The 13337-nt window shown below is 57.3% G+C and overlaps 1 protein-coding gene and 2 non-coding genes across 3 annotated transcripts in view; 1 reads left to right on the top strand and 2 right to left on the bottom strand.

Moving 5' to 3' along the window:
• Positions 1-1065: 1065 nt before the first annotated feature.
• TRNAC-GCA lies at positions 1066-1137 on the bottom strand. The gene has a single exon. It is a non-coding gene; the product is annotated as a tRNA-Cys (tRNA).
• Positions 1138-1396: 259 nt separating this feature from the next.
• On the bottom strand, positions 1397-1468 carry TRNAC-GCA. The gene has a single exon. It is a non-coding gene; the product is annotated as a tRNA-Cys (tRNA).
• Positions 1469-1792: 324 nt separating this feature from the next.
• LASP1 (LIM and SH3 protein 1) overlaps positions 1793-13337 on the top strand; it is a 32560-nt gene continuing 21015 nt past the window's right edge. Inside the window, exons 1-2 of the mRNA XM_027747794.2 lie at positions 1793-1953; positions 6725-6819. Of these exons, the coding sequence (XP_027603595.1) occupies positions 1885-1953; positions 6725-6819 (164 nt within the window). The 5' untranslated portion in view covers positions 1793-1884. The remainder of the gene's footprint in view (positions 1954-6724; positions 6820-13337) is intronic.

The raw sequence follows: 13337 nt of genomic DNA, 5'->3' as shown, positions 1-13337 counted from the left end.
CACCCAGGCCGTGGCACTGAGGACTTGGCATTGACTGAACACGAGCCAGGGGTGCCCGGGTGGCCAAGGAGGCCAATGGATCCTGGCCTGGATCGGGAATAGCGTGGCCCAGCGGGAGCAGGGAGGGGATTCTGCCCCTGTGCTGGGCACTGGTGAGGCCACACCTCGAGTGCTGTGCCCAGCTCTGAGCCCTCAGTTCGGGAAGGACATGGAGGGGCTGGAGCACAAATCCTGTGAGGAGCAGCTGAGGGAGCTGCGGGGGCTCAACCTGGAGAAAAGGAGGCTCAGGGGGGACCATCTCGCTCTCTACAACTCCCTGACAGGAGCAGGGAGCCAGGGAAGGATCAGGCTCTGCTCCCAGGGCACCAGCACTAGGACAAGAAGATCTTAAGCTGCGCCAGGAGAGGTTTAGGGTGGACACTGGAAAAGAAGTTCTTCACAGAGAGAGTGACTGGGCACTGGAATGGGACACTGGGCATTGGGATGGGCTGCCCAGGGAGGTGGTGGGGTCATCAGTCCCTGGAGGCGTTTAGGAAGAGCCTGGATGTGTCACTTGGTGCCACGGTCTGGGTGACAAGGTGGGGTCACGGGTTGGACTGGGTGATCTCAGAGGTCTTTTCCAACCTGGCTGATTCCGTGATTCTGTGACCTCAAGGGATTGGTGACCCCACCACCTCCCTGGGCAGCCCATTCCAACGCCCGGTGTCCCATTCCAAAGCCTGATTGCTCTCTCTGTAAAGAAATTCTTCCTAAAATCCAACCTAAACCTCCCCTGGTGCAGCTTAAGCCTGCGTCCTCGTGTCCTATTGCCCGGGAGCAGAGCCTGATGCCCCCATGGCTCCCTGCTCCTGTCAGGGAGTTGTAGAGAGTGAGAAGGTCCCCCCTAAGCCTCCTTTTCTCCAGGCTGAGCCCCCCCCAGCTCCCTCACGGACTTGTGCTCCCGACCCTTCTTTGCACCAGCACCTTAAATTAAAGAGCCCAGAACTGCACGCAGCGCTCGGGGCGCAATCATTCGGGGCGAGAACAGCCTGAAAAAGGGGAAAAAATAATTTGAAAAGGAAAACAAGGGGGCACCCGGATTTGAACCGGGGACCTCTTGATCTGCAGTCAAATGCTCTGCCACTGAGCTATACCCCCGCCTGCACAAAATGGCCGCCGGGCGCTGCTTTCCCCTCACGTTCCACGCCCCGCGCGGTCTCCCCCCGTTCCACGCGCGGGCGCTCCGCCCGCGCGTGGAACGGGGGGAGGCCGCGCGGGGCGTGCGGGCTCGGGATCCTGGAACGGGGGGAGGCCGCGCGGGGCGTGCGGGCTCGGGATCCTCCCGCCGTCCCCCCCAACCCCCGGGAAATCCGCAAAAAAAAAAATCGGGTGGAAAAATTAAAACTCGCGCCTCTCCAGGGGGCACCCGGATTTGAACCGGGGACCTCTTGATCTGCAGTCAAATGCTCTACCACTGAGCTATACCCCCCCCGTGCTCCTCCCGTCCGCTAGGGGGTCCCTCTGCCCAGGGAAGGTGGGAAGTCCCCGGGTTCGAATCCCGCCTCGGCCCAAACATCGTTATTTCGCGTTTTTCAACCCCTTTTTAGCCTTTTTTTTTTTTTTTCCCCGTGAATATTTAAGCTCGGCGGCGCCCGGCGCGTAAGAGGAGGGACGGTCCGCGTAAGAGGACGGGCCTGACGCGCGGGCGCCCCTCCCCCGCTCCCGGTCCCTCCCACTTCCCCCTCCTTTTTTTTTTTCCTCCCTCCACACCCCCCACCCCTTCCCGACTATTTAAAGTCGCGACATCGCGGGCGGCGGCTCAGAAAGAAGAAGAGGAGGAAGAAGGAGCAGCGGAGGAGGGTGGGAGCGAGTTTTTTCCCTCCCCCTCCACGCGAGTTTTCAGCCATGAATCCCAATTGTGCGCGCTGCGGGAAGATCGTGTATCCCACGGAGAAGGTGAACTGCTTGGATAAGGTGAGTTTTGGGAGGGGAGAGGGGGTCGCACGTGGATGGATTCGGGAGGGTTTTTCCTATGGAGTTGCCACTGGGTGGGATGGTTCCCTCCGCCCCAACCCCCATTCCCGGGGGGTGTTTCCACAGGGTCGCGTCGCTGTGGAATCTCGTTGTCCCGGGGGTCCCCGCGCTCCTTCCAGCTCTGGGGGGGTTCCGGGGGGTGGCAATTCCCTGTGCTGCTCCAGGGGACGTGGTTCTCCGCCATCCCACATTCCCGGGGGGAATTCAACGCTGCCCCCTCTGGACTCCCTTTTCCAGGGATATTTCCACGCTGCTCCTTCAGGACCCCCTTTTCCGGGAATATTTCCGCAGTGCCCCTTCAGGACCCCCTTCTCCGGGAATATTTCCACAGTGCCCCCTCAGGCCCCCCTTTTCCAGGGAATATTTCCACGCTGCCCCTTCAGGGCCCCCTTTTCCGGGGGTATTTCCACCGAGTCTTGGAGGTCACATCATTGTGGGACCCCATTGTCCGGGGGGGTCCCCCACGCTCTTTCCAGCCCTGGGGAGCACCAGGGAATGTGGTTCTTCCCCCCCCCCCATCCTTTTCCCGGTGATATCCCCACGGGACCCCCGTTCCCGGCGGCGTTTCCACGCTGCCCACCCGAATCCCTGTGGGATCAATCCCTGTGGGACCCCATTATCCCGTGGGTCCCCCACACTCCTCCCAGCCCTGGGGGGCTGCTGGAGGTGGCACTTCTTGTGCCACGCTGGGTGACGTGGATGGAGCCCTTTTCCCAGGGTTCTCCAGAGGCATCCAGGACTTTCCCTTGTATATCAAATTGATATATTTACTGTAATATCTCTAATTAAAAGGCAGCACGTCCCTGTGCCTGCGGAGGCTGAAGGAAAGCAACAGTTAATGCTTCCCTGGAGCTGGGAACATCATCTGGTTTCCATTATCCAGCTTTTTCCCCTTTTATTTTTTTTTTTCCCCAAATCTTCCATCCCAATTGATACTTCCCTGTTCCAATCCCTGGGCTGCCTCCTTTAACATGGACTATCCCTTTTTCTGGGTATTTTCCCATCAAAAACCAAAGCTCTGGGCTGGAGGTGAGGAAGGTGGTGGTGGGTCTCCATTCCCTGTGCTGTTCCCAGGGGATTTACTTCCCAACTAACCCATCCTGGAGAGCTGAGCTGTTCTCCTCCTCCCCCTCCTCTCCCAGGCTTCTGGGACGACCAGTTTAGGGACTAAAAAAAGTAACTGGAAGAATGCTGGGCTCTCCAGTGACATTCCTGAGCTTTGCAGACCCTGGTGCTGACATTTTTAAGGGATGATGTTTCCTCCTGGGGCTGGGAATGGCTTGGAGCTGAACTGTCACCCCTGTGTCCTGGGTTTTGGGGGCAGTGAGTGGCTCAGTCTCCTGGAGCCTGGGCTGGCCTCCAGTAGCTGCAGGATGTTGGGATTGGGGATAATTGGAAGGGGGGTGGGGTTGTGGATCACTGGAAAGGGAAGGGGGTTATTGGGATTGTGGACATTCGGAAGGGAAGGGGGATGATCCGTCACTTCCTCCTGCTCAGACACTGTCTGGGGTCTGTGCTCTGTCTGGGCTGGTGATTGTGTGTCCAGGAACACCCGGAGATGGTGTATTCCAGCTGTTGGGAAGCAGGCAGGAGCCTGCAGTCACCATCTTGTGCTTCTCGGGCTCTTTATCTGCTTCCTCTTCCTAAAAATCGTGGCACTCGTGGGCCAACACACCCCACCCAAACTGCTGCCCAGGGCTTCACCTCTCCTGGGGCTCCTGGCTGGGAGAGCTGACCCACTTCCCAGAAAACCCTGGGATTGGCCGGGTGCTGCAGTGCCTCCCTCCCTCCCCGCTTTTCCTGCACCTGGAGCAAAGTCCAAAGGGCAGCCAGGGCGTGTTTGCAGAAGTTGTGCCGACGACGAGGGGCTGCTGGGAGGGGAAACGCGTCTGTGGTGCCTCTGCTGTGCTGCTGGGCTTGCTCTGCAACCCGGGAAGCCCATTTCCCTCCCGGGATCCGTGGAAAACTCGCTGCTCTGTGGGGCTGCCAGGGAAGCAAACCCCACCTGCCCACAGCCCTGGTGCTGCCCCTCGGCTCTCAGCCCGTCCTGGGAGGGTTTGGGGCCGTGCTGCTGTCCCTGCCCCCACGGGAAGGTGCTGGGGAAGGTGCTGGGTGATGTCTCTGCTTCCGCAGGGGAAGTGACACCCCAGAGCTGTGGCTGCTGAGCCCACGGAGGGCAGAGGAGTCACCCTGAGCTCTGCAGGGCCTTAAACCCTCAGCCAGGTTGATCTGCAGCCCAGGGGGTCCCTCCTTGTGTTGTCCCCAAGCCCTGGAGCCTCCAGTGGTGCCTGTTCTGGGCGTGCAGTGATGCCTTGGCTTGCTCTGACCCGGGGGAGCTGTGGCTGCCCCATCCCTGGGAGTGTCCAAGGCCAGGTTGGATGGGGCTTGGAGCATCCTGGGCTAGTGGGAGGTGTCTCTGGGAGTGGAACTGGATTGTCTCCAAGGTCCCTTCCCACCCAAACCATCCCCTGGTTCTATAAATAGATCCCAACACCGTGGCCCTGAGCTCTGTCCCCAGACCTGCTCTGCTGGGAGGGGGGAAGTTGCCACTCCCAGAGCAGCCTTCCAGGGTGTCCAGGGTGTGCTTCCCATCCAGCCCAGCCTGGTGGACCCGGGATCACCTCCAGACATGTACCTGGAATTGCCTCCAGGCCTTCAGAGCACTTCAGGCTGGGAATTGGAAAGGAATTGGAAAGCACAGGCGTTAATGCTCCTCTGAAAACCCACTTGAAGCCTGTCCTCTTTCTCTGCAGCCATGCTGGAGTGTTCCTGGAAGCCTAAATAACTCCTGTTCCCCTGTGTCCACCTGTGTTCCAGCCCTCCTTTCAGTGCTGCCTTAGAGTCTGTGGGTCTGCCATCAAATCCATCAGTGTGAGGCAGACTTTGAGGGCAGCAAAGGTTTAAGGGTAGGGCAGATGGGCAGCTTGGGAAGAGCCCCAGGGCAGGAATGCCACTGCTGAGCAATTCCTAGTGGGAACTGAGGCAGGAATATCCTGGAATTGCTTGGCTGGGGGTAGACCCTGCCTGGGAGAATCATTCAGCCACAGTCAGGGGGCAGCTGGCTGTGCCAGACCCTCCTTGGCTCGTGGGAGCTGGGGGATTCCTGAAGGAAAAGGCTCTGGGATCACGTTGGCTGTCAGCTCATCCCTGTGGATTGACAGTGTTTTGTGCACAGCTATTGCTGGGAAGGGTTAATTACCCCCAGCAGAAAGGCTTTGACCCCCAACAACCCCAAAGAACTCGGGATTCGGCTGCTCTGTCTGTCCCTAAAGAGTTCCAAAGCTGGGATGGGGAGGGAAAGTCCCCCTGGCCAGGCTGTTTGGGAAGGGGGGGCGTGGAGCAAAGCCCCTCTGGCTGTGGGTGCTGGAGGAACTCGTGTAACCAGAGGGAAGGAACAAATATGTTGCTCAGAGCAACTGAAAGGAGGAAAATTGTCCTCCTGGGCTGAGTCACGTCTCCAGAGCCTGGCAGTGTTTGTGCTCGGGGTGTGGTGACACCAGGGCTTGGCTCCCTGCAGGAACAGGGCTTTGGGGTGGGGAAATGACTTCTCAAACGTCTGAGGGTGGAAATCACAGCCAGAACCCCCAGCTGGGTGCCCTGGGTTTGCTTTTTGAGTGCTCAGCGTGGGCCTGGCTCCCAGGTCTCCCTGTCATCTAATTGGTGGTTTGAGCTCCTAATTTGGGGGGTTTTTTGGCTGAGGTTTTGTTTTTTTTTTTTCCCCTGATTTTGCAGGGTTTGGGTGCTGGAGCAGGGAGGGCAGCTCTAGGGCAGGACTGATTTTTTTCCCTGTGTGAGTAAAGGTGTTGCTTTGGGCTGTGCATTCCCCCTTTCCCTGCTCCAGCTCAGCCCCTGCCTGTGCAGGAGCTTCCCTTCCTGGGCTGGGCCCTGGGAATTTTTGACTCCAGACCCCTCAAATCCTGATGGAAACGCAGAGTCTGGGCACTGGGTGACTGGCAGGACACTGACCTTGGTCTGTGTGGGGCTGAGCAGCCTCAGAATGACAAAATCAGAACCGTTTTGGTTGGAAGGACCTCTAAGGTCGACCTTTAATTCCTTGGGAGCAGCTCTGAGCTGTTCTGATCGGGTTCCTTCCAGCCTGGAAACCCACTGGGGCCAACTCAGCGCCGAGTGGAAATCATTTATTTAGGAGCAGCCCTAAAAGGGTTTGACCACCTTCAAACAGCCCTTTAGGGTTTCCTGGGGGTCTCAGCCCGTGCTGTTGGGCCGTGGTCTGAATTCTGCCTTCAGCCTTGGATCTGTGTGAGCTCCCTGTGCCTGCTTCCCATGAGAACCTTCTCCTCCCTGCCCGTGTCTCCCTGGCTGGTGCAGCCTCACCTGACCTGCTCTTCTGGCTGGCACCTGGCAAAGCTCAGCAGAAAAACCCTAAAGCAGCAACTCTGAAGCCTCCAAACCGGGGCCGTTGCCTCTGGTGGAGTTGGAGCTTCCTCCATCCCGTGTTTGGCCGAGCCCATGGATTCCTGGAGCTGTGGAAGCTCGGATAGGATGCTCAGGGAGGTTCATTTTGCCCTCAGTCAGTCAGGATATCTCCTATCCCCCAGGTTTTTCGGGAGTCAGGGGTGGCACTGCTGATACCCTGGGAGCTGCTGGGTTGGGATTTTGTGATTCCAGCGGGACCTGGGCCTGCCTGGGGGGGTCACTGGTGTTAATGGGGGGGTCACTGGCGTTAATGGTTGTCCTGTCTGTGTTTCAGTTCTGGCACAAAGCATGTTTCCACTGCGAGACCTGCAAGATGACCCTAAACATGAAGAACTACAAGGGCTACGAGAAGAAGCCGTATTGCAACGCGTGAGTCCCTGTCCTGGGGGGGCTGATGTGGGCTTTGCTGGACCCTCCTCCCTCTTAACCATCAGCCCCCACCCCGAAATGAGGGGTGGGGGGCACCCTGACCTGTCCTGAAACTCTTTTGGTGTTTGCTGGGAACGCAGGGAAAGCGCTGGATGAAGGGATCACACAGCAGTTAATACTGGGTTTAAATCAGGGTCACACACCAGTTAATACTGGGTTTAAACCAGGGTCACACACCAGTTAATACTGGTTTTAAATCAGAGGTCTTACATCAGTTAATACTGATTTTTAAATCAGGGTCACACACCAGTTAATACTGGTTTTAAATCAGGGTCGCACACCAGTTAATACTGGTTTTAAATCAGGGTCACACACCAGTTAATACTGGGTTTAAACCAGGGTCACACACCAGTTGATACTGGTTTTAAATCGGGGGCCTCACACCAATTAATACTGGTTTTAAATCGAGGTCACACACCAGTTAATACTGGTGCTAACCCAGGTTTTTCCAGGCCTAAATGCCAGCTGGTGGCTGCTCTCCAGGCCCAGTGTGGGTGGGCAAGAGGGGAATAAAATTCCAATCCAGGCAGGCATTTCCCTGGATCCCAACCTGTGCCCCCTTAAAAAAGGGGGAATCAAAAGGTGTTTTCTTCCCCCCCAGGTATCTGGGAGGAGGGGACAAGGGCCAGGGGGTCACCACGGCCTGTGCTCTGCTGGGCTGGGGGCCAGGGCAGTCACCTGGATTTACTGCTCCTCACCTGGGAGGGAAATGAATCTGGAAGGCAACAAAGCTTGAAGGCAAAATCCTTCTCTCCTGAGCAGGGAATGGAGGCGGGGCAGGGTAGAACGAGAGCAGCTGCCTGGTCCCTTTTTTGGTCCCTTTTTTGGTCCCTTTTTTGGTCCCTTTTTTGGTCCCTTTTTTGGTCCCTTTTTTGGTCCTTTCTATCAGTTTCTGAGCAGTGCCCCCCCACATTTTTGTTTTCTTACCAAGGAGGACCCTTTAATTCCTCACCCCTTTCAGGGCTGGGCCTGATGTGTCTCTTAATATCTATGAAGCAGCTTTGGAATGTCATCTTTTGTAGCTGCTTCTTATCCATTGACAGTTCTTAGAAGGAAAATTAGATAATCTCATCCTGGAATTAGCACTGGTCTGTTCACAGAGTGCTTAAAAACACTAATCCTGACAACATCCCTGCAGGATGGGTGTTGGAGCCATGGAATTCCAGGCTGGTTTGGGTTGAGAGGGGGCCTTAATGATCACCCAGTTCCACCCCCAGGGACACCTTCCACCAGACCAGGCTGCTCCAACCTGGCCTTGAACAATTCCAGGGATGGGGTATCCATGGAATAGTCTGTGCCAGGGCCTCACCACCCTCACAGGGAAGGATTTATCCCTAATTATCCCAGCTAAACTTACTCTCCCTGTGTGAGTTGTGTAGGAAAGAGAAGTGGTGAGACCAGACCAAACCCTCCTGGTCCCGTGGCTTTTATGGGTGGTTGTTGCTGATGTTGCTGATGGTGACTGTGGCTTGTCCAAAGTCCACCACTCCTCCTGGACTGAGAGGAGACTTGGAGCATTCCAGCTGTGCCTGGGAATGGCTGTTTCCTGGGATCTCTCCCCCCTGAAGCACAGGGTGGTGATGGCGTGGGGAAGCAGCAAATGACTGTTTTAATTGGTTGTTTAGGGGGAACAGCTTTTGGGGTGAAACTGGGAACTTCTGGAGTCCCACGAGGGGGGGAAATGTGTGTCCTGAGGCAGGAGGAGCTGTTGGTTTTAGGGGATCTTTGGGCTGGGCAGGGATCTCAGCCCACCATGGGGGAGATGGAGACTGGCAGGGATGAGACCCCCGAGCTGTCCGGAGTGTCCTGATCCAAATCTTCCTTCCCTGGACCACGGGAACCCTGCCCCCAGGACATGCCCATCCCGGGGCCTGGGGTCCTGTGCTTGTGCTCTCCCTGCAGGCTGCTGGAAGGGAAGTGGGATAATAATGGGAAATTCCTGACATTCCGAGGAGTCTGCGCAACCTCGACCCATCTCAGTTTCTCAGCCCCCTCTCTCAGGGCTCCCTTTGATGCTGCTGCTACTTTAACCCCTTCACAGCCTCTGCCTGTCCTGCCCCTGCCCCCCCCAGGGCAGCTCTGGATGTTTGGAATTGTGCACAGAAACTTGAGTTGGATCCTTTGTTCTTCCCACTGTGCCTGTCTTGGAGCAAAGGGAAGTGAGGAGCAGCTGGAAGCTGCTGGCACAGGAGGCTCTGCCAGCCCTGGGTTGCAGTTCCAGGGGCTGGGGGGGGAGTGAAGTGAAGGGATGTAGGGCTGGTTCCCTCTGGAGAGTGTCCTGGGGAGTGAGAAACTCCAGGCAAGGTGAGAGTGCCTGGCAAAGGGCAGCCCAGGAGGAGCCCACCCTTCCCAAATGGAGTCGAGGGACAAAATCTTCTGTCCCCGGAGGAGGGGGTGGAAAAGCAACGTTTATCCTGGCAGGGAGAGAGGCTGCTTTTCTGAACATGCCTCAGCACAGGGTCTCCTCTGTTTGAGCCGTGGCCTCCTGCCAAATTCCTGAGTTTCTTTCTTCAAGAGAGCAGGAGGAAGAGGGCTGGGCTTCCTCCAGCTCTGACATTGCCCCAGCAATAAATCCGTGAGAAGCCTTTGGGGACAGTGGCTGGTTCCCTCTGCCCTCCCCGTGCCAGGGTGTGGGAATTGCCTGGTGGCAGCTGTGACTGTCTCCACCCTCCTCCCTGGGCTCCAGCTGGGCACTGGGGGGACTGGTTGCTCACTGGGAGCAGCATCCAGGGCTGGGCTGGACTCTGTGAGCACTTTGAACTGGAACAGGAAGGGAAAATCCAGCTGAAGTCCGAGACTGGTTTAAATGAAAGGTGTGGGGAGAACCTGCATACAAGGGATAGGCAAGACCCGTGTTTGAAGGCCCAGCTGCTCCCAAATATACATTATATGTAGGTTTTAATATTTAACTGGCTGTGCTGGGGGGATGGCAGAGCTGTGCTGAGGCTGAGGGAGCGGGGAGGTCCCGGTGGAGGTGGTACCTGTGGCTCAGTGTGCAGCACAGATCCCGCCTGGAAAATCCTGTCTGGGAGTTCAAAGCTGAATATTCAGTCTGGGGAGGCTTCAGAGCCATCCCTGGGCAGTGATGCTGCTTGGAATGCTGAGGGAACGCTGGGATGGGGGGAAGGAGCAGAATCCTGGGCAAGAGGCTCCTTCTCTGCCTCTCTTGGCTACAGGGGATCATCTGCTGCTCTCCCTTGAAGCCATCAAGACAAGAGCCAAGGCCAGGCTTTATCTCTGTGGGTTTGCCTGAATTCCTGCTGCTGAACAAGCAGTTCCCAGTTGGATGCATCCCTGTCCAAAGCCCTGGCTGGGCACACACATCGGTGTGGTGGATCAGAGGCTCTGCTGCTGCTCCCGGGGCTGGGCTCGGGTTTCTTTCCCTGCTGCTGCTGCAGAGGAGCTGCAGGAAGTTCCTCCTGCCTGACTTGCAGCATTCCGAGGAGACCCAGCCTGGCCTGGCACATCCTCCTGTGGTGGGATGGTGCTGCCCACCCAGACCCCCTGCTCGGCTCCACCATCCCGGGCTGTCCCATCCCACCAACCCAGAGCCCCCCAGGACGTCTCGGTGCTGCTCCACCCCTAAAAACCCCTCACTAAAAACTGCATTTTTTTTTTTTTCCTCCTCGAAAAGGGGCTAAAGGTTGTGTGAGGCTGCCAGAAATATCCCCCGGGGGGGGGTGTGCCGGCAGGTCCCCGCTCTCCATCTGCCGTGACTTCGGCTTTCCCTCCCGGAGCTGCTTTTTCCTGGTGGAGAAACCACACCCGGCATGGCCCCAAAACGTCCCGGGGGAGGGGGGGGCGGGGGATCGGGATGCGGGGCTGGAATTCCTCCCCTCTGAGTCAAGGAGAGCAGATCCCGCCCAGCTCACCTGGTGTTCCCCGGGCACGGCGGGAGCTGGGAAACCTTGAAAATCCCCGGGCATGACCCAAAAAAACCCTCCCTGGCGGATTCCTCGCCGTTAAAAATCCTGAGCGAGGGATCCGATGCCTCCGGGCTAATTCCCGGCTTGGAAAAAGTTAGTGAGCAGCTCTCCAAGGAGCCAAGTGATCGGCTCTTGGCATCGTTCCCTGCTCCATCTGGGAGCAGCTTTCCTCGCTAATAAAGTGATCCTCCAAAGGGGAGGGGGGGCAGGAAGGGAAAGAGGAGCAACTGTGCTGCTGGGATGGAGTCCAGGTGTTTATCCCAGGCTTTATTTGTGCCCAGTTCCTGGATGGGAGGAGCTGCCGCTGTGCTGACTCTGCTTCTTCTGCGCTTGGGGTGCAGGGAAGTTGCTGGAACCCCAGAATTCCTGGAGTTTGGGGCTATGGTGTTGTGGTGGGCTGATCCCACTGCTCTGCTGTGCTTGGGGAAGGGCTCGCTGAGGAGGAGAGAGGATGTGGTGTGTGGGAAAGCGCCTGAGTAATGCTGGGATTTGATGGCTGGAAGGCTGGGAATGTTGGTGAATCCTCTTTGGGGTGGAGCATCTGTTTCTGGAGGGCTTGGGAAGGGCTTAGTCCTGGGGCTGTCAGTGCTGCTGACCTCTCCCAGCTGACACCGTTCCCCCTGGAAATCCCAACGTTCCACAGGGCTCTCTCCACCCCATCCCTGGCTGTCACCTCTCCCTGGCTGGCTTCTCCTGCCAGCTGCTGGAATGAGATGAAACCAGGGATTGCCCCAGTGAGCCCAAACCAAAGCCTTTGTGGATGAAGCCTCTGGTGAGGTGGGAGGGGGGGAAATCCAGCCGGGATTCGTGCAGGGCCCTCCCCTCCCTCCCGGGCTCACCCTGCGCTGTGTTGCTCCTTTCCAACAGCCCCGGGTGTTTTCCACACACCTGGAAGAAGTTTTCCAGCTGCTCCTGGGGTGAGGAAGAGGGGAATATGTGCAAAGCTGAGGTGGGTTTCCCTCTCCCCGTGCCCTCAGAGCCAGGAGCTGCCCGCTCTGACCTCGGCTCCAGATGGATGTTGACTTTCCTAAACTTGCTTATCCATGCCTGGAGCCAAAAAAACCTTGTGGAAAATCCCAAGCTCTGCCTGCTCTGTTCCCAGTGCTGGGAGGGCAGGACAGGGACTGCTCTGCTTTGGGGGCTCAGGGATGGGAGGGGGAGCAGCCCTTTGGAGATGTGAGTCCTGAATTCCCACCCTGGCAATTCCTTCCTCCCACATTCCCTCGAAACATTTCCATTATGGCTTGAAGCAGGTTTGTGGAAATAGGCTGGTTTTTTACTCAGGCAGCTGCTGGAAGAGGCTTTGGAGACGGGGATGGAATGGGATGGATCCTGCTGCACCCACGGAGAGCAAAACCCTGTTCCCACCGTGTCCTGTGCCAAAACAGCCACGTGGGAGCCTGTGGGGATGGGATTGGCTTCTCCTGCCTCCTCCAGCCCTGGCACCAGGACACTGGGTGGGCAGCAGGAGGGGTCTTTGAGAAATTCCATCCCACAAAGTTGTGCTGTGCTCTGAGTCAGGTTTTGAGGCGGGCTGGGAGCAGATGCTGGGAGCAGGCAGCAGCTGCACACGTGGAGGGCTGGACCAGCCATTTTGGCAGCTTTTCCCCCTGAAAATGCTGGGAGGAACCGGAGTCTTTTCCCTGAAAACACTGGGAGGAACTGGAGCCCTTCCCTGCAGCCCGTGGTGGGGTGTCTGCAGGCCCGGCGTGGGGCTGCTTTCCTTGCTGACAGAAGGACAGTTTATTTTTTAAGCTCAGTCCCCGAGAACCAGCGACTCTTTGAAAGGCAGGATGTGAACTCCGGAGCCTCCTGGCAGAGCACAGCCAATTGCTTCCTTTGTTTAGCTCCCCTGTCCCAAATCCCTGGCCCAGCTGCATGGGTGGGTGACTGTCACCCCTCGGGATGGAGTGTTTGCATCCAGGGCTGAGGGATAAACCCGCCAAGAGCCCTTGGTTTAGAGCAGCCTGTGCTGGATATAAGCAACACTTGGAGCTCGAGAGGCCCTTCTAAACACTCAGTCATCCCACACGTGGTCCATGCAGTAAACTGGCCTTGCTGGAGGATCAGAGGGGGTTTGAGTTGTGCTGAAGCAGCAGAGTCTGGTCCTGTAGCTCCCAGACCCCATTAGTTGTCTCTGTAGAGCAGCTGGACGATGCCACGCTGCACCTAAAGGAGTTTTTGCCGGTGTTCCAGGAGAATTTAACCTCCTTTCCAGCTTGGGAGAAGCTCTAAAGGCAGAAGAAGCTCAAGTGCTGCCACTTGGCTCCTGGAGATGGGAATTCTTAGGGGGAAACGCTGCTTTTGGGGCAGGACTGGGATGTGGTGGGGTGCAAGTGCTCGGAGGTTCACGGTGATCTGGAAGTGGGATCGCTGGCAAACCCTTCCCACTGTTGCTGTGGGGCTGGGAAGGTGGGAGATGGGAATGATGGGAATGCTTCCCAGGTGTGGCGGCTTATGGATCACAGGGAAGGGGCTGTTCCCAGTCGGTGTGTGGGGAGGAGGGGTTGTGTTTGGGAGAGTTTCCCCCCG

The sequence above is a fragment of the Pipra filicauda genome, unplaced genomic scaffold (genome assembly GCF_003945595.2).
Source record: "Pipra filicauda isolate LSUMZ 115617 unplaced genomic scaffold, ASM394559v2 scaffold615_size277210_pilon, whole genome shotgun sequence".
NCBI classification, from domain to species: Eukaryota; Metazoa; Chordata; class Aves; order Passeriformes; family Pipridae; genus Pipra; species Pipra filicauda.
The sequence above is the reverse complement of the archived record's forward strand: the minus strand, read 5'-3'. Positions and strand labels throughout refer to the sequence as shown.